At 39.3% G+C, this 21,109-nt stretch overlaps 1 protein-coding gene across 1 annotated transcript in view; it reads left to right on the top strand.

Moving 5' to 3' along the window:
• Positions 1–21,109, top strand: part of tmeff2a (transmembrane protein with EGF-like and two follistatin-like domains 2a) — a 109,413-nt gene that overhangs the window by 30,246 nt on the left and 58,058 nt on the right. Inside the window, exon 3 of the mRNA XM_040147756.1 lies at positions 11,227–11,356. Coding sequence (XP_040003690.1) covers positions 11,227–11,356 — 130 coding nt within the window. The remainder of the gene's footprint in view (positions 1–11,226; positions 11,357–21,109) is intronic.

Genomic DNA, 21,109 nt, shown 5'->3' with positions numbered 1-21,109 from the left:
CTCTGTTGATACTAGTGCAGCTGCTTTCTAAATTTGATGCAAAGTGTCAGGGGAAATGTTCAGTCACCTGTGTCTAAAGATGTTAAAGCCTCTCCTCAAAATTGGGAAGTGCCTGAAATCTCATGTTGATGACAATAACTAAGATATTTACAACTTCAGACATTTTGTCATAACTGGTGCATATGCACGGTGACATGTTGCCTCACTTGATCAGTCAGAGCCTCTATATACAATTTACACTAATATGTCAGTGTTATTATGTCACATTAATTATAATATATTATAAAACCAATCTTAGCATGTTAATCATACAGTTTATAAACTCAAGGGGTTTAATAATCTTATAATATAGTCTTATATTTATTCATGGTCATTTCTTTACGTATTATATTTTTCATTGCGGTAAAATACACTGCGCATGCATACATTTTTATATATTCACATACAGACTTCACATTTTGTCTTTCCACTCCCAGTGTCCCAAAAACTTTCATCATTAGAAATTAAAATAAACTCCAGGACCTTTTCAGGACTTCATAATTAGCCATCAACGAAGAGACACAGGGTCTAACAGCAGTTATGAGTACATCAAAGGTGATTGCTGGTTGTGGAGCTTCTGCTGGTTGACATGGTAATCCATAGGGTGAACACTGAACAGCTGAGAGTCATGGTGTTTGGTCTTTATTGATGTTTCTGTTTCTGATGTTAAATTAATGCTGGATGCCATGGCTGTTATTTTGTGGAGGTTCGGGTTCATGGAGGATTCTCCCACCAATGCACAAGACCACAATGTCGGCTTTTTGCCTAATTTGCCCGCTGTAGGTGTCTGGTGTTATCCAGTATCACTGAAGTGGATATTCTTTACATCCCAGCTGTGCCTTGAAACTCCACCCATGAATATCAACAATCTTCTATGTACTATAAGGCATTATGTGTAATGATCACAGACTGAAACCTCGTAACAGGGCTCTAGAGGCTTAGCCACTCATCTTCATGCATCTGTTCACTAAAAATTGTTTCCCTGTAATTAGCCTAGAGCTCAGGAAGAGTACGAGTTCAGCACTTGCTGTCTTGGTGGAATGCATTGTAGATGAAGATTTTGCACAAGGGGAAGCTGCTGTAAACATGGAAAACTGCTCTCGTAGGAAAAGAGAGGACAGTATAATCAGCATTGCTGGTTTTACTCATTTTAATGTAGCCCCACTTTAGGCTAAGTGTGAGCTGTATAGCTGTATTATTAAAGATTAAAATAACCAAAAAAAACAATCGAAAAAGTATTTCATGAGACCTAGTGTAGGCAGATGGTAATTATTAAGGTAATCAAAACAAGACCGGGGTCAGAATATGGGAACCAGACGTGAACCAGAGGGAATGTCAACAGGACATTGTAAAACATAGTCCTGAGACAAATCAGCTTGGGTGCTGTCCACCTTTAAAAAGGAAGGAGTGGTTAGGGAGTAGTCAAAAGGTAATCTAATACTCGAAGGCTGGTGGTCCGGTAAGCCAGTTGCTGCAGGGGCACTATTTCAGGAGACGCTCCTATGGCTCGTATCAAAGGGCAGGGACCGTGTCATCTATATGGTCCTTCTAGTTGGAGGAATTGTTGGCTTGATGCCCTATTACATCTCTTCCATTACTTCTTCCTATGGAACAGTCTCTATTGTCCTTGTTAAACAAACAAAACTCTTTTAGTACGTTGCGGTATTGAGAGACAAGCACTGTATAATTGCTCATTCTTCACTTATTTTCCTCTAAGTCTACAGGCAATGAGCAAAACATTGTTTTCTTGTCGCAGGAAAATATCATACGATAAGAACACAATGCAGTGTGGGTCAACTTTGGTCACCAAGCCAAGACAGAGAGAGCAGAGTTTTCAGCAGGTATTTTTCAGGTTTTCACATGTGTTGTGGTTAAAATTACATGTGAGGGTAAAATAGAGTAGATCATGGGATTAAATGCCAGCTAGATCAATGACTCCAGCAATGTGGGCATCTTATAGGAAAAAGGTTGTTTACAGACACTTGACATGCAAAATTAAGCACTTCATCTGAAATATTCACTGAATATGAGGAGCCCAGGGATCTTGAGAGAAATCTTGAATCTGCTCATCTACAGTGACAAACATTGCTTAAAGCATTTGAGGCACTAAGTAAAGTTGTGCCCGAGGATACCTCTCTGAAGGCATTTTAAAACCCAGTAACCTGCCATCAGACCCATGAGGCAGACTAAGGCCACAGTGAAGGGACCATCAGTCTGCAGGGATTCGCCGCTGAGATGGAAGCACTTTGGGATCTTCCATGAGGAGCTTAGGATGCTTATATATTATCTTATCTAACATCCACTAACCCTTAACACCCAACTGACACAGCTAGCAAAAATCACACTTCTTCTCAGTCATAACTCAAATCTGAACACAAACACTCTTAGATTCAGCCTGTCAATCGATATTTCGGATAAATGTCTATAAATCTGCTTGGAAATCAAATTAAAAAAGATTTTCCTTCTAAATTCAGATATTGTCTTATAACCATCGTGTATGCTGAGGTTTATTCTAAGCTAATCCAGTGATACCTTACAGTACATCCATGGGTACATTGCAAACAGTAACTGCTAATTCAGCATGGATTCTCACAACAACAAATATAAGCCACAAAACAGGGCGGAAAGAATAGCCCACATTGCAATGCACTGAATTCTTCCGGTTTGCATCTCCTGAACCTTTTTTGAGAACTGCAGTCCCACAACTAAGACATGATGATCCCCAAATCAGGGAAACGGCCAGAAATCTGATTGGCCCCCCTTCCCAGAGTCAGAAGATGAAGTAGTCGGCAACCACAAAGAGATGCAAGCCAACCGTAAATGAGAGTTGTGCAATTTCTAATCATTTTGCGTCTCTTTGAGTCTGGGTGTCTTTCAGAAGAAGGCAGACTTGTGCCACAATGTCATTTTATGGAGTAAAATCTGTGCTGCATAACTGCCTACAGTCATTGAGATGTATCGAGTAGTCGAGCACACCTCCCTATGGTTTTGAGTGTGTTAGAATGTCCAGTTCAATGTTCAAAATGTCCCATCAGCACGGATCTCATATTCCTGGAACACTGACACTCTCCTCCAATCATTTATGTTCTGTGTTGGAAATCAAGGCAGACGTACAGAAAAAAATTGTGTAAAAATACTTGTTCTTGTCCAAAAACATGTATATTCAAAACAGTGCAATTAATGGCATTTTTCAAAATAGCCCAACAAAATTTCAAGGGCTTAAATGTCTAAAAGTTCATATCTTTTGGCACAGGCTCTCTCTCTTCTCTTGCCATTTGATTCCACCACAATGATGACTGTAATATCAGTTATAATATAACTATTATAATATCAGTAATTTCAGATCAATGTGTTTTTAACAATGTCATCAGAGAGACAAGTGTGACTCTATGAACTTTGATTATAATGGCTCCACACGTACATGTATTACCTTTTTTGTCAATGTCAATCAGATTTCACTGCAAGCCACACTGTTGTCAAAATGACTCCAAGGCAGTAAAGCATAAGATAGTAAAAGACCAACAAAGTGTTTAATGTTCTACTTGGTTATAAAACTGCCTAAAATTAAAAATGCTGCTGTCAGGGAGCTGCATATTTATCAGCTGTCCAAGTACACACAGGTCTTTTCACTTTAAAGATTGCTTTTCACGATATCAAGCTGTGGTCTAAGTGCATCACATCTAAGATGATTTTTTTTTTAAATGTAAACGAGTGCACTAGTGAAAATAACAAAGTTTTTATAAGTTTTATAAGCTCGAGTCAAAAAAAAGGTAAGTTTAACTTGAAATCCAGTAATCATCCAATTTTGTACAGTGAATATCTCACTTCAGAATGACGCCCCCTTGCTGTGCTGCAGTCCACACATACCTCAGTGTGAGTTCTGTGTGCAACATTTGTAATATCTGTCTAACTCTTGCTCATTTTTTTCGCATGTGTTAGATTGCAGGGTTTTGGGTGGAGGGGAGCTCCATGGGACAGACAGATGAGTTATTTGTTTCCTCACTTATTGAGGCTCAAAACTTGTCATGTTTGCTCTGGCTACATTTTGCAGAGCTCTACCCCTCAAATTGGCATGCTCCCTGCCTCCACTACATAGTCACGCTCTGGTGCGTGCACCCGCTTCACTTCGCATCTCTCCTCTCCTTTGTCTCCGACTCATATGGTTTCCTCTCGTTTCTGTTGTGTAAATCCCTCACCACTCTCCCACAGTGTCCTCCTTGATCCCTCATTCCTGTCATTGATATCGTCTTATCAGCCTTCCATCCCCATTATTTTTACTTTTTCACCTTTCAATCTCATCCTTCTCTCCTCTAGCCCTCCATGCTGCTGGCCTCCGTGCATCTCCTTTCCTCTCAATTCTACACTTCCTTTCCGCCTCTCTTTTCCTCCCACCCTCCTCCCCGTACCTGCTTTTTCACTCTTCATTCCCCCTCCTCCTCCCACCACCTGTCTTTGTTCCACCCCTGTCAGCCGGCAGTTATGCCGGACACTCGGTAGAGTCAGCATTGCGAGCTGCTATAGATGTACAGAATGAACGATGATGGTTATGCTTGTTTTGCTAGGTTGTTGTGTGTTGTGACCTGGTAAGGTACAATTGCCTTTTTTTTGTACAAAGTGCTCACACGTTGCATGTGTCGGTTGCTTTTTGTGTGTGTGTGTGTGTGTGTGTGTGTGTGTGTGTGTGTGTGTGTGTGTGTGTGAGACGCACCGATCCCAGTCAGGTAGGGAGACAACAGGTCCTGCAGTCCCAAATTTTAGCTCTTGGAACTCAGATAAAGAGAACTGAGGGTAGGTAGACCCACAGCAGCCCCTGCAGGAGGTTTGTGAAAACTATATTTCCGGTGACAAAAACACAGACGGGTGGGATGGGATATGGAACGGCACGGAAGAAGAGTAGGAACTGGCTTGAATGTAGAAATGTATGATGAAGTGAACTTAGGTTCTTCTGCATGAATACGTACACGTACGCGCACAGGACCATCGACACCTCTGCTCTCGCTGTGTTCTTGGTCGAGACACCACGCGACTGTCCAGGTTTTGTCACAGCAGAGGTGTGGGGCAATGTCTGCGACTTTTGCAAATTCTGAGCCAGCGGGCACATAAGGCCGTGCCATATGGCACTGGCCAATGGCCCCCTCCTCCCTGTCTGCAGAGAATTGTGAGGGATCAAATTTTCTCACCTTCTGTCTCATTCATCCCTTCTCATTAACATGCCCACTTCATTTTTTCTTTTTTTCTGCTAAATCTCCCTTCCCTTTAGCTTTCAAAAATATATCTTAGAAATGTTTTGGAACCTTTGTCTTTACTTTTAGCTGGTGGTCATTTTGGCTGACTTACATTAAGGTGCAACAGCTGACAAAGCTTATATTTACAGACTGCCTACATCACACGCTGCTAATCCGTAACCTCAGCTCACTTTCTTCCTCACTTACACATCAAGAGAAGTCCCAGATGAATAAATAAGAAGTTGGCAGATTAATGGCAGCATTTTTTTTTTTCAACAAGCTAGGTTGAAGATCAGTTGAAAGATGCAGTCTTATTTTATGTTTGGCAATCTATTTCCATCCCATACCTGTATAAGTCACTCACTTCTGGACTGCCTCGCCTAAAATATCAAATCGATGCACCCAACATGCTTTAAGAGGCCCATAAGAGGTCCCCGTCCTCTCATCACTCCTCTCCTTTCTGCAGGGGTGAAAGCCAAATATTGGGGAAGATCAAGAAATGGGGTCTGGGAGTTCTTGTGAAAAAGAAGGCACTCTTAAAAGACACCCGCAGGGTTCTGCCAGGCAGCTTTCTCTTCAGTTGCATCACGCCTGGCATAAAGGGAGAGTCCCCAGGTTAAGAACAGCCTCAGCCAGATGGGAGACAGTGTGAGAGTGAGGGCGGGAGACAGAGGGGAAGGATAGAGGATGGCAAAAAAGCATGGGCCCTGCAGTAAGCTATTCAAAGCGCCTTTGTGGGGTTGCCATTTTTTCATTCTCTCCCACTCTCCTTTGAGGGGATTTTCTATCCCTCTTCCCCTCTCTGTCTGTGTCCCCATTTCTTCTTCTCTTTCTTTTTCTTTTTTATTTTATGATGTTCTTTTTTTCCCTTGTGTGCCTCGGTTTCTTCAGGCTCTGTGGTTCTTTTTTATCGTGCCAAGTTTGTTGAGCCAGGGCTTCGTCTCTCTCTCTCTCTCTCTCTTTCTCTCCCTCTCCGTCTGCATCTCACTTCTTTATTTTCCTTTACTTTAATTACCCCTCCTCTCCTGCTTTCTCTCTCTCATCTATTTCCACTGACTTCTTCTCCCCCTTTGCCCAATTTCACTCATCATTCTTGCCTCTTGTCTTCTCTACAGCCTCTTTCCTTCCTGTATCTCAATCCCTTTGATCAGGAGCCAGTGTGCAGTTTCTCTTTCCCTCCTATACTCTTCCTCCTCCTTTTGTGTATAATCTGACATATTTTGCCCCTCAGCTAGTTAAAAAACGGTGTTCACACTTGATTGTTGTGATGCTCCTGGGCTCCTGAATCAGTGGTGTGGCCACTTTTGCACTTCTCCTTGAGGCCATCATACCTGTGTGTGTGTGTGTGTGTGTGTGTGTGTGTGTGTGTGTGTGTGTGTGTGTGTGTGTGTGTGTGTGTGTGTGTGTGTGTGTGTGTGTGTGTGTGTGTGTGTGTGTGTGTGTGTGTGTATCAGACAACATCAGCACTAAGCCAACTAAATTTGACAATGCAATTCAGGCATGTAAACGGTGTGCGTTCACAGTAGTGATAGTAGTCAGGTCCTTTCCTTAAAGATCTCTGTCTCAGCTTGTTAGTTGTCTGTTTGGTCCCCTCTCTGTGATCATCTATACTGCGTTTAATAAAGCCTGAAGGTGAACATTCTCTCTTACACAATTTTAAGTTGAGGTGCAGCTTTGGATGAAGATGAGGGTTTTAAGGTTGTCATTCAAATTTAGTTTATTTGTTAAAGCGATTTTTAAACAAAATACAGACTGAGTCCATTCGGTCAGATTTTCCGTCCTTAAGTTCACCCTGTGTAAAGTGAGTAGGCAGAATCTCGGATTGCACTGGATAGTATCTGTGGGACAAAAATAGATTTAATTAAATTCAATACTGAAGAATGTAAGAATTGTTTGATCACTTTGAATCGGTTTATGCTATGAATTGAGGCTTTGTTGTTATGAGCAACTTAATACATCTTTTTTATTTATTTTTTTTTTGGTCAACCTTTTTGGATCCATACTGTAGCCTTCACCTGACCGGGCAGTGTTAACTGGGTAAGCAGGCTGCCATACTGGATTTTTGGGACCAGTCCCGATACTGACTTTAGGGGGTGAAAAATTCTGATGTCAATGTATTGGCCGATATTCTTTATACATGTACAGTGGGGTCCAAAAGTCTGAGACCACTTTCCCGTTCACTTAGCAACTTACTATGAAGACACTGCTTGGCCCCGCACCACCGTCTGCTCAGCTGTGATGCGCACTGTGCTACGTGTGCTGCAGACAGTGCTACTGGAAATACTATGTAATGACACCATTTCTGAATCACCCCAAGCATCTTTTCCTGCATTATGTTCTGTAATAAAAAGTTTTCATATCGGCGCACATCGGACAACACACAGTATATGCCGATACCGATATAGGCTTATATCAGCCTATAAAATTAGCCGGCAGATATATTGGTAAGGCTCCCACACATATATATATATATATATATATATATATATATATAAAGTACAATTGAGTTGGGCAGAGATTTAAAAAATGGCCTGTTTTGAGGCACTGAGATGAAGGTGATATGTTTGTCATTCGTTGAGTTTTCACTGAACATTACTTCAAATTTATTCCACCATTTTTTTCTTTTCTTTATTACCTGGGAGAATGCAAATACGGTAGATTGCCTATTGCCTGTTTTTCCCCTAATCCGTAATTCAAGTCAAATCAGATTTTATTAATATAGCCTAATTGAGGCAAATTTGTGATTTCCGATAGCATTATGTTTTATCCTCCACTTCTTTTCCATGCTACTTTTCAGTGCAGTTCAACTTTCTTGTCGTGTTATCGCCCGCTCCTAGACTGGACCAGTGGAGCTGGCAATAGCTAATACTGCACCAATTGGATAGGTGTGTCCAACAAGGCTGTCGTACTACAGTGACATGTGAACAGGAAGAGTTTGAATAAAATCAGAGCTCAGAGTACCATAATGTGTCCCCCTCATATATTAGACCAAATGTAATACTTTATTTGTTAAAAGCATGGAATACAGCAGCTAAAACTCTCTAATTCTCTAATGCTACAGTTATTGATAGCACGAGAGATAAAAACTGGGACAGCTTTCCTTTAGTCAGTACTTGATTGGCAGCTCAGCCAGTCGCTCTTCATTCCCACTGTTTTAAATGTTTTAGGGTTCTGCACTCTGTTTTACACCCATTTATATGTATTACATGGAGGCAGGTTCAGTAGACAGCTGGTGCTGAATTAGTGTGTTTAGAGTGCCTGGGACGGCACCGGTTAGGAAAGAGAAGACGAAATAGACTTTATGGTTTAAGGTTAATTTCATAATAACATTGTTTGTAATAATATTAAAATGCCTCTAATGCAAAAACTAATCCATTTGCTCATTTCCAGTATTTAAAAATATTTTATCAAGCTTTCTGACGCAGAATTAAACCTGCCGGTGGGGTGCCAATGGGTGCCTTCTATTGACCCGCTGCCACTGCTATGATATAGTTGGAGTATCATGTTCCCATAAACATCCACAGACTTCAATATGTCTTAATGCTTGTGTATACACGTCCTTTTGTGTAACAAATGCAGTGTTCTGCGCAGATACAGACAGGTGATTTGGCCCAGGGAGAAGAGATTCCAGTCAGTCCATTAGAGACTCAAGGGAGAACAGAAGTCAAGACAAAGAGCCATGCGCTCCTTGGCCATGTTCCTATGGGGGACTCTCCTTCCTTGTGATGTCATACCCAGCAGGAACACATTTTCACACATTACCCAGTTTTCAGCACTTTAATTTAATCAGGTTATCAGCTATGGCTACATAGCAAGTTAGCCATTCCTTCGTTCCAGGGAATAGAGGGGAATTTTTCTCAATTGAACAATCACATTTGTTATTCCTGCCGTGTAGCACAGGAGAATCAATATCAAATCAAATGAATATCTTTTCTCCACAGCCAAAAAAATAAATAAAAGATAAAATAAAAAAGTAAAAAAGACTACGCACTGCAGTGCCATCAGTCATCTGAAAAATCCTGAGTTGCTCGGTAGCCAGCAAACCATGTGGGGAAATGAATGTGTAATGTTCTCTCGCACCTTAGCAGCTATTTTGCTTAGTGGCCTTGAGCAAGTCACTTAACCTCCTACTGCTCCAGCGGAGCAACAACAGAGGTGAGCAACAGCAGAGGCTGGCCATTTTTCAGAAGATATATATATTATGAATATGACCCATTAAAAAGAGCAAATCTTTGTTACTAATCTTCTAAAAAAGAATAGCACTCAGTTCCGCCAAGGCCAAATAATGACAAAAATCTGGCCAAATGCCCTATATCTTCATGTTGAGGAAAGTGATGAAAAATTTCCTGGATCTGCCGCTTTCAAAATTTTGTGGGTTCTTCCCTGGCCCATGACCAGTTGTTATCAGACTCTGATTCAATTGCTCCTAGATCCTGTCTGGTGCATTGAAGTATGTGACATCACCTTTTCCAACTGAGCCCAGCCCACTTTAAACCAGTGAGACAAGCACAGAGAAAAAATCGAAACGCAAAATCTCTGATTTGGATTAAAAGCCAAACTTGCTCTAACTTTGGCAGAAATGAGTTTGTTCATATATGATCCCATCATTCATAGTAAGAAGCCAACAGTGAAAATGCATCTTTAAAAGTGAAATTTTCAGATGGTGATATTTCTATTTGACAGTTAAATACAACAACACAGCATGCACTCAAATGTTCTTTATAACTGTGGATAGCCAGTGATTAACAAATGTACACCCACTGCAAGTTTGTAAGTCTCCAAACTAATTTATAAATCTGTCAAATTGCCAAATGTACAGTCTGTTGTAATTCAATAAAGTATCCTGTCTCTGTAATTTCCAGTATGGTTTAGTTGCTATATGTTTATGTGTACAGTAGTACTTCTACAGTGACCAAGTGTCTCCTTGGGGATTGCTAAATCTTGTTTTATTTGCCAACATATTTTACCTTAAACCTAAACAATCATTGAGTAATTTATGATCCAAAACTTTTCTTTCCTCCAACTGCTTCCCCGAGTTCTGCTAAAAAAACAAATACATTTTTCATAGTCAAAAAATATGTTAAGCAGCTTATGTTATGCACAGCATCAGAGAAAAACAAACACACATCAACCTGACTCTCATCCAATTAATTATTTCTTTGCTGCTGTTTCATTAACTGAAATTTTTATTACATTGTGTGATGGCAGATATTCTCTCTTTAGAATTAGTTATATTCACAGATCTGGAGCCAGTGTGGACTTAGAAGTGCTGATTTGTGTCATTTTTTTTGGGTTACTTTATGTTCTTTTTTTTTAAGTTTGAACCATTAATTATTTTTTAATAAGTCATTTATTTCTGTTTTGTATTCTACCACAGTCATACCTCAGCATTTGACAAATACAAATTAAGTGGCAGGATCTCTCCACATATAAAAAAAAAAGGAAATGGACACTTTCTGAATTCAAATTACAGCCATTGTTATACCATCTAGACATATGGTTCTTTTAAGGTTGAAACAAGTGCTATGTGTTTCAAGTTGTTGCATTTTCATTTTGATTTTCCATTTCAAATGTAATGTGCATTTATACATGTTTGTTAATCATTGATTATATTTGTGGATGAGAATATCTCATCTCTTTTTTTTTTTTCATTTGAAGCAACTTACTCCAGGGTGACTGGAGAATTTGGACAGCAAAATAGTCATACAATGACAAAATTAGTCCGGCACATTTATTTGCTAAAGTGGCAAAAATGAAATGGAGTTGACCCTTACACGGCCTCACATACCGCATATCATTAGGTAATTAGCAGTTTTAAGTAAGTACTTAACCTATCAAGACTATGGTATCAAGTGGGCTTTTTTTTTTTTTTAGATTAAAATTAATATTAATCTGACTCCTCTCACTTTTTGTGGTCCTTTTTCTTACCTTTTTCTCCATTTTTCTCCTCTCCTCTCCACAGTGCAACAATGACTATGCCCCAGTGTGTGGCTCCAACAATCAGAACTACCAGAATGAGTGTTTCCTGCGCAGGGATGCCTGCAAGCAACAGTCTGAAGTACTTATCATGTCAGAAGGAGCCTGTCCTGCTGGTGTGTACATCTACATTATAGCGCCTACACAGATAAGCAAACACACTCACACATACGCAGAAGAGCACTGACACCAACACACCTCTTCAGTACAGAGTGAACACACTGTATATTGATACACAAACTGACTTGTGTGAATATAGAACGCTCAGACCACAGAGCTGCTAATAATAGAGGTAACATGCACAATTGTTGCAGAGTTGCCGGTGAGCAAGCAAAGGATACAATGCAAATATAGAGCTAGGGTGACAGAAATGTAAATCTAATCCAGTTCCAACATTGTGTATACAGTGGTACAATTTTCAGGCCCACATATTATAATCATCAACATATGCAAATGCTTGTAGTGGATGGGATTCAGTAATTACTGAGTGATGCGTGCTTAAAGGGAATTACAAAAAAGGTACGATAAGAAAATTGCCAGAGGTGACAGACTGATGTAATTTTCCAAAGTTTAATGTAATAAGCACAACTACAATGACAGTGACAAGTATTCTCACTGAACAGATGAAGATTTCATCATAGCCACACAGAGTCCTCCCAGGAAAGTGAAGCCAGCATTTGGCCGAAAGGCCTGTTGAGCAATGAGAGAGTTAAACAAGTTACGTATACAGTTGATCTCAATTCTGTGTGTTAAACAGAATGTAAAAGAAAGCGTGACAGCTGTGACCTTTCTTTAGGTTTAAATAATGTCAAAAGGCATAAAATGTAAATAATTCTGCTTGTGCCAAATTGTCATAGGTAGTTATTGTAACACTGTTGCCAGGAGGCATGCTCAACAAAGCAGAAAATTGAATGAAAGAATAACACATCATCTTGATGGCCATTTCATTTTTTTTTTTCTGGTTTGTGTGGATATTTTTTCCCTTTATCTTCCTTAAAGAGTAGTTGAATAATGCTTTAAAGGGTGCAGTGAACCTACATGCATTTTTTTCAAGTACTGTATGACTAATTTCTAGAATGCATAGAATATATTTAGAGATTATATGCTCATACAGGAGATTTAATTACTCACAGTGACACTTTTATTTACAAAACACTCACTGAATATGTTATACTTTCTAAAGGCCTATTAATTTGTTGAGTTTGATTTAACTGATTCTCACCAAGTAAACCTGACGCCACAAGATCCATTTTTAGCCATGCTATTAGTGGCGCTCTTGGGATGGCAGTGTTGGTTGGTGAGTCGATCCACCCCGTTGGTGACTGACTTTGATGAGCCCCTGACTTTTCCTCTGGCACCATCAGCAGGTCAAAACTTAAAATGTTCCAATATATTCATATATATATATATATTACCTTTATTAAATCTGGTAATTTCAAACTAGGTTTTATGACCAACCAAAACTGAAAACATTCCCATCAGCCTCACTATTGCCTGCTGTATGTTTAGTGCTAGTTTACAAATGTTAGCATACTAACACACTAAATGAAGTACTGCTAAACATCCACATGTTTGCATGATAAAATTAGCATTTAGCTCACAGCCATGCTAGTGCCTCACAGAGCGCCTCACTCCAGAGCACTCTTAGTCTGGTAAGTGTTTGTAAGAATTTAAACAGTAAAAGTAATTTCTTAGGCAGCACCTTGAACCAGAGAGAATCTGTGATGGAGGAGAAGGTGTATTGACTGGTTTAATGTTGTTAAGGTAGGTACTAAAGCCTGTGATATAGTTGGTTCATCTTACAGATATATACTATATCATCAATACAGTGACCTAAATTGACTGGCCAGAGTTATGCTTCTGCGTCACAGTGTTGATGCAGCTAAGTACCAAGCTAATGTGCATCTTCTTAAAAATGTAACTTAGTTTCAGAGCTACTGTACAGAGATAGAATATGGAGACGACAAGAAATTGATCAGCTTGGTCCTTGTATTTTCTCCTCTTCTGATAGTTGATAGTGAAGGCAACGGTGAACAACTTGAAGAATGGTTCAGTAATTTCCATATTTTTTTTATTTTGCAACATTCTTATCACCACAACTGTTGCTTTAAATCCAAGTGAAAGAAAGAATGTCGACAAAATTACTTTGTCTATGTGGTGACTGCATTGTCTTATCTACTCAATAGTGTGTCATTTGAGTGCTTTATTCTGTTTCTCATTCCATATCACAAAGTGAATGAAAGAATGTAAGCACAATTAGTTTATGGTATAATAATGAGTGTGTGTCATGGCCCGATAATGTAAGACACATCCAAGTGTGCACAACAACAATCAATAGGTGAAGTGCTACAAAGACCACAATGACCTATAAAACAATTTCTATGCCAGAGGCATAAAAACGCTGGAGCTCAGTGACTATGATGCATAAATCCAGCTTTAGTATGGTTGTAATAGAAATCCTGTAGCTATCGACTTGGCTGATTTCTGTCAGTCTTGGGCAAATCTGGACACCCTTTGATGCAATCTTTTAAGCATCAACTTACAATTTGTGAGAGTGCATAGCTTCAAAATTCAAATAAAACAGATTTCTTTTTTTTGTTTTTTTATTGCCTGGAAGTAGCCATGGTATAAGTAAGATATTAACTTTGCTGTTATTAAAAATAAAATACTGCACAGAGACAAACCCCCCCTTTGCTCCATGTCCAGGAATTATTAGCTTCTGACTTGTTTTTATCTTGTTATATTTTTCAACAACTGCATAGCGTGTTGTAGATTATCCCTAATATGTAGGGATTGCCCTTCTTTTTGACTAACAACTTTTTTTCCAGAGTATTGTTTCCTTTTCTACACCATTTCCCTTGATGTCATTGCCTGTTGATTTCATCTTTCCATTGGCTGGAAAGAAAAAGCACTTGGTGTAATTATCTAACAGGGCTGGCATTACTGTTTGCTCATATAGTTTGGTGTTTAAACTGCTGAGTGGGTGTTTTCAATCAGAAAAGGTCAGGCACTTCATTAGCCATGTGTGGATACCAGTAGTGCTGCTCACAGTATGCAGTACTATAGAGGTAAAGTTTCCTGTCATAAAAGATGTGGGAATGGTTCTAGTAGACTACTTTATAGGTATAAGTAGAAATAAGGTCCTCATAGAATCACTATACTGTGGTTCCACCTCGTTGACTGAGCACAAGCTGTGACTGCTTTGACTAAGACCAGTGCACAAGAAGTTTCAGTTGTACACACTGCCATTAAATTGTACCTAGGGTACTCATTTTTTAAAAGGACCACAATGAATGAAAAACCTATAGTCTGGTGTAATGATACATTGATGTATTACATGTGCATAGTTATGTAACTCATCATAGTACTGGCAGTCTGTGAAATTTTCTATACACATACAAAGCAGGCTGTGCTTTTTTTTTTTCTCTGATATAATTTTTATTTCATCAGAACATGTAATTAGGTTTGACCAATGTAATGTGTTTAATCTTATGATGGCAAACCCAAATGGGTGAGCATACACTTCAAGAAAAGCACTGACGCCCTCGAAGGAACCTACCAATTATTGAGTCATGTTGTGAATAATGTGCTTAATTGTGAATGAGTGAATCCACAGGCAAGGTGATGTCGCCTTTTTTTTCAGGCATGTGTGAATCACTGCTTAAGCCAAGATAGCATTGCTGTCTCAAGTTGAGTAGGTGCTGACTCAGATACCCCCACTGACAGGCAGCCGGCTAAAGTCCATTAAAAGGCCCTTGAATGGGTACAGCTCAGCAGAGGGGACATGTGGAGATTGAGGTGGAAATGTTCCTGCCGTAACAGAAATGGTATCTGTGTGACAGTCGGCAGGGCTGTGCACAGTCACATGAAATATCCAGCCTCTCTCTAAATTGCTTGTTTGTGGGTTATGTGTGAGGTCCTTTTCAAGACATGTGATAGTCTAAGCCAGTGTGTGTGATATGGATTTGTGTATCTTTTGAAAGAGAAAGAGATAAAGACCCCTTTCTTCCATGTAACAAGCAGTACTTTTGAGAACTCCATGCAGGATTCAGACAAGGATGTTTCTGTGGTGCAGTCCTCTGACAAACAGACCATGACAGTGGCTCTATATGCTGTGTTCAGTGTCCCTTTTTCTTATTATAGCAAAGTGGTGTTAATGTTGTATGCGACGTGTTACCATGCCCTGTTAATGCGTGTATTATTGTGACATGAAGTATTTTTAGTGTTGTTAGGTAGTTGTTGTACATGTGGATGTTGACCATCTACCTTGGGATATGAAACTAAGACCAAAATAACAAAGAAAGGAAGATATGAGCCACCTCCATTTGGTTTCATCTCCTGGTCTGAAATTACCAAAATTGAGGGAAACGGAGTGTCCTCATAAAAAAAAAAAAAAAAGGGAAAAAGGTGTAACATATAGTAAGTTCTGAGAGGTGCGACGTAGTGTTGTTGTATTCACCTATATATCACAGATTGATATTAGATAACCTAGTTGAAGTTGAAAACCATTTAAAACCCACCACACCAATACAAAACTAGATAGGTTGGTTGATCATCAATTTATTTTTTGCTGAATTACTGCAATCTTATATGGAATTGCATGTTAAGAGGAAATCAAATCGACAGAATTATTTTAAACAGAGTTACATTAGAGATGCCCAAATGTACAAATGCTTGTTGTTTATTTGAAAGCTGAACACGTGAGGTTGCTGTGTGGGAGCTTTCTTGTATAAGCAAGTGTTACACCCAAACCTGTCATGTGGAAAAGTATGGCAGGCAGCTACTTCTGAAGTGTTCTCTCTCTTCTCCTCACCACTCAGCCATTTCGTTGATACTCTCAGCTAAGCTAACTTAAAATGAATGCAGCAGTGGAATATGTTAAATTATCTTGAATACCAGAGATAGGAGTAACTAATAGTAAGGAATGCAAGTGTCAAAACTATTTTCCACAAGCTGTGCATGTACTGCGACAAAGCATTTTCTCCTTCTCTCCATTTTGCTCTCTCTCTCTCAATCTCTCCCTGTCCTGCTTTCCATTTCCATCTTCCAAAATCCCATTAGCAGCAACAGTACACAGTGTAATGGATATAGGCTATGTCAGCTCGCCAGTGCCAATACTTGTTACCCTTGCTGGGATGAGAGATATCAGGAAACCGACATCTCTGGGGGAAAAATCTGGTGAAAGAAAATCTAGATGTGGTGCTCATGTTGTAACTTTAACACTCCGCTCCTCATATTAGTGGATCAGTGTCAAAGAACAGGGAGCCTTGCATTGTTATAATTGAGGAAATAATCTCACCACCACATCCTTTTTGTAGTGTTTCTCGAACTTTTGATCATGTCACATGATCTTCATTGTCATTGAAATGTACAGTAGATTTTCCACTTTCAATTTGAATTATATATTTAATCATTTCATTATTTTTGAGAAGGATCATTACATAAGTCAGACTTTTAAGTCTTAAACCTGCATTAATTGATTTTTGTGGCCACTTGAATCTGTAGTCACATCAATGACGTTTTTTCTTTTTTCCACCACTCAGCCATTTCGTTGATACTCTCAGCTAAGCTAACTTAAAATGAGTACAGCAGTGGAATATGGTAAATTGTCTTGAATACCAGAGATAGGAGTAACTAATAGTAAGGAATGCAAGTGTCAAAACAATTTTCCACAAGCTGTGCATGAACTGTGACGAAGTATTTTCTTTTTCTCTCTATTGTTCTCTCTCTCTATTTACCTCATCAAGTAGTTAGCCGAAAACACGTTCACAAACATTGCCTTTTTCCACATCCAACAGATGAAGCACAACATCGGCATTAATTTGAAGCTATGTTTCTCCTCACCTGATGAATGTAAATCCAATATTCCCTTGTTTTTTTTGCTCAGTTTTGTTCTCTATCAAATCATGAGCAAAATATCTGTCTCTTTAGGTGCTAAATGTTCCAGTATGTTCACCAGCTAGTCTCTAACTTTGTCTGCTTGCTGTTTTGGACTGTCTTGGAACCGAACAGTTGGTACTTCAGAGGTTTTTAGAATACAGTGTATCAGAGGTGGTGAGAATGAACCAGAATAGTAAAGCAGAGGGTTGTAAAACCGAAACAATGAGCTGAAAGACATTATAAAGTTCTGTAGAGCTGAGGTAAACTGCAGAGTCAGATGATAACTGACTCAGCAGTTCATCACTATGAGTAAATGCTTTGACATTAAGCATAGTAATTTTGCTCCATTATTCATGTGAAAATATTGATCAGTGTAGTTTTAAATTTTTAACTCTTTTCTCTTGGCTTTTCAGCCCTCACTAACAAGATATCCCTAAAGTGCTCTGAAAAAAAATCAGATTTTTGAACATCTACAACTGGGCAAACCCCATCTGCTGATGAAGATCATGTGATATAATAAGACTCATAGTCTTATTATATCACACTATAATAAGCAGACTATAATAAGAAAAAGCTCAAAAGAAGAGCCTTGTGGTGAGATGGTTTTCTCAAACACTGTTTCTAATGTCAAGGTCAAGAATTAAAACTAAGTACTATGGGAAGTATTTTGAATTTAATTTGTGAATGAATGTCTTTGTTTTCAGAGGACAACACAGATCTTGCCAAGAATTTTCCATAAAGAATATAGTTTCAAAAGAGAAAATGTCATGGTTGATTTACAGACCTATATATTAGCATTGGGACATAACAGCCTGTGGTGTCTCCACCAGCCATGTTACAGCCACTACTGTTTACCTCTGAGTATTGAACTGGAATTCAAATGGTTTTAAGACACGTAGTCAACTCAGCAGTAGTTGACAAGGAAGAGCATTCATTTTTAACATTCCATATTTAATCTGAGATCTTTAAATACTTGTGACCTATCTTGTTACATTACCAGGTCTCTTCTTGTGTTAACTGTACACGATAGACCTGCATGATCCTTCTCAATGTTTACCAAACCAAACAGCCACCTCGTAGCACAGTTTCCTGTGCTCTCTTTAACCCTCTTGGCTCCTGAGGCCAAGAGGCCATACATAAGAGTCTGCTGTCATTCCAAACAGTAAACAGGAGGCCTGCTGAGCTGCCAGTTTCATGTTAAGTGACGGCACTGAGGCTTAGACAAACATGATTCGATGCCATTGACTTTTTTGTCCCCGAGGAAAACCATTTTGTGTTGGCTGCCGTAGAGAAGGCTGCATATCACGCACAAAATTATGTTTTATATAGGCGGAAGTTTAGTTTTGTGACATCACACAAAGTGCGTTATATAAGCCCATTATTGACTTTTTTTAGTGCAACATCAGTCAGACAACAAAGCAAATTTACACTTCTTTTATTCCAGTTCAGTCCAGTCTTTATTACCTTCATGTCCCTGACAGATAAGGAAGTTCTGATTTAGGGGTCGATAACAAGAAGAGCTCTCGATGGTACAAAGCCAGTGAGAGTTGATTAGCTCAACATGGTACCACTTCCCTATCACATCAAATGCTAGCCCAGCACAGTGAGGAGCAGTTAAGCATCAGCTTAGCAAAGCGAAACAAACCAAGCAGCCTGTTTTCCCCAGAGGAGAGAGTTAAGCTAAGGCAAGTGCTCACATAGCATTTTCCAACTCAGATCACAAAGTGAACAATATAACTTCCAGGAAGTCATTAAATGGGAAGGTGGCAGAGTGGTTTAAATGACACGTCATTAAATTGTTGATGACATGTTTAATCACTGTTTTGTGTGACTGCAATGCCTGAGCACTGACAGATGATTCGAGCCATATGTTGGGCCGATGGTTTTGGAAGCACACTCTGGGTTATCAGTAGACCAGGAGCTGAATGAGAGTCAGCTTCATCAGAGGGGTGCTATGCAGAAATCCGTCCTGGTGACACTGATGCAGTAGGGTGCATGTGTGGTGAGTTTAACATGTGGCACAACAGGATCGCACATACAGTACAGGAGAAGTCGTCAATATAATAGTTATAATAACACAATACGTAGGTTACTGATTTGTTGTTGTAGGGAGATCTATTAAAAGATCTTTTTTTAAATTTCTGCTTACTACTATGTGTACTTTAACTATATTATAGTTAAAGGCCCTGAAAAATGATTTTCCCAATCAGCCTCATACCATGAGGTCCCTGGTTCGTGGTTGTATGGGTTCCTAAAGGAACAATTTTGTGCCAAAGTAAGAACAGCCTCACTTATTCCACATGAAAGATTTCTGTGTTTCTGTTTTACTCCGAGGTCATCTCTTGTGTTGGTTATGATGAATAAAAATGCAGATCTTCGATGGGATGTTTTCTGCATGAAAGACTTGACATGCTACCCGCCCATCTACCACTCAAACTCCACACCCTCACTCTCCACTTCGCCACATAAAGGGTGCACTAATTCCTCTGTTGGCGCTGGATGTCATTTTTGTCATGCACAATCACCCGGTGTGGATGTAATTTCTATGGATAGTGAGCTGGTTGAGACACTGAACCTTAAATAGCTACTCTCTAATGGCAAGCAGGGAGCAAACTTAACTCCAGCAATTCTGGCACACTATAGCAAAGATATAATGACGGCCGTTAGAGTCAACACGTCTGAGATCCCATGGGCCATCTGTTCTCTTTAGAAAGCTATTTGGTCAGTAAGATAGTAAAACTTTTTGCTGAATCCTGGCATCCACCAACCTCTGTGGTCATTAGATTAAAAGCCCCTGTTTCCTGCTGAGTTGATGTGATGTTCCTATCAATTTATGATTTGTTGGAACATAGTATCAAAGGTGCAAAACCCTCTACATCACACAGACAGCTCCTGGAGCCTTGAGAGCTTCAAATATTATTATCAAATATTATCATATATTATATATTCTGATATATAATTTCTATTGTCTACAGAGGTAACCATTTTCCCCCTTTTGTCAGTCCTTCTCTGCTCTCTCACTCACTCTTCAGTGCCTTTCACAAAGTAAAATTGTGTGGTATCACTTTTTTGTGACCCTTCATTTGGCATACAAGTAGGTATAAAGAAAGCTTGTACCTACCTCCCTTGTAATTTTGTTCTGTTTTCTAATGTCAGTCTTTTTCTCCTCAAACCTCTGCCCTTGTACAGATACTAAAGGTTTTTATTGATCTCCCATGAACCCCTTCTGACTTAGGCCTGATCCTTAAAGCTAAGCCTTTTCATGAAACAGTGCACATTCAGTGTCTCACATGTTCCAAGGTCACTGAAATTCTGCGGATTTAGAAGGAGGGAAGACAGTTGAGGGCTGTTTTTGTAGACAGTGTGCATCGATATTTTTTCTAACATTAAAGATGCCCTGTGGAGTTTTCCTGTAAACAAAGAAAGTTTACATTCAGTGTTATTCACCAAAACACATCATGGGTGTCCTTGAGGTCTAACAAGTGTTTTGTATTTATGTCCTTCATCATGAAGCACTTGGAAAGCATTTTTTTGTTTTTCAATATGTACCACAGCAGTGTAGTGTATAAGTTTTCAGTGGATTTGCCTCAACAATAATTTTGACCTGAAACCTTCAGGATACACACAAGGGGTTTGGCCTCGCAGGAAACAAAATTGGATAGTGTTTCTACTGTAAGAGTTCAATTCCCTACTCTCCCATTCCTCATGTTATGGTTACACCAACATTTACATCTTAGAGAAAGTCAACATGTTAAGACAATTTGAAGAACAAGGGACTGACCTCTTGTTCAGGGAGAATTGATCATTTCTTACAATGACTCTTGTTTTTATGACTGCATGCTTTAATAATACATGCGGCTGAGTAGGTTCATTGTTTGTTCGGTTTACTTAAGATTATTTGTTACCTCAGTAACAAGTACTCTTCCTGGGTGTCCATACTGAAACACGCTGTATATAGAAGAAATGTTTACTCACATTACACACAGTAA

This window comes from Xiphias gladius, chromosome 16, assembly GCF_016859285.1.
Source record: "Xiphias gladius isolate SHS-SW01 ecotype Sanya breed wild chromosome 16, ASM1685928v1, whole genome shotgun sequence".
Classification (NCBI taxonomy): domain Eukaryota; kingdom Metazoa; phylum Chordata; class Actinopteri; order Istiophoriformes; family Xiphiidae; genus Xiphias; species Xiphias gladius.
This window is presented reverse-complemented; position numbering and strand designations above follow the sequence as displayed.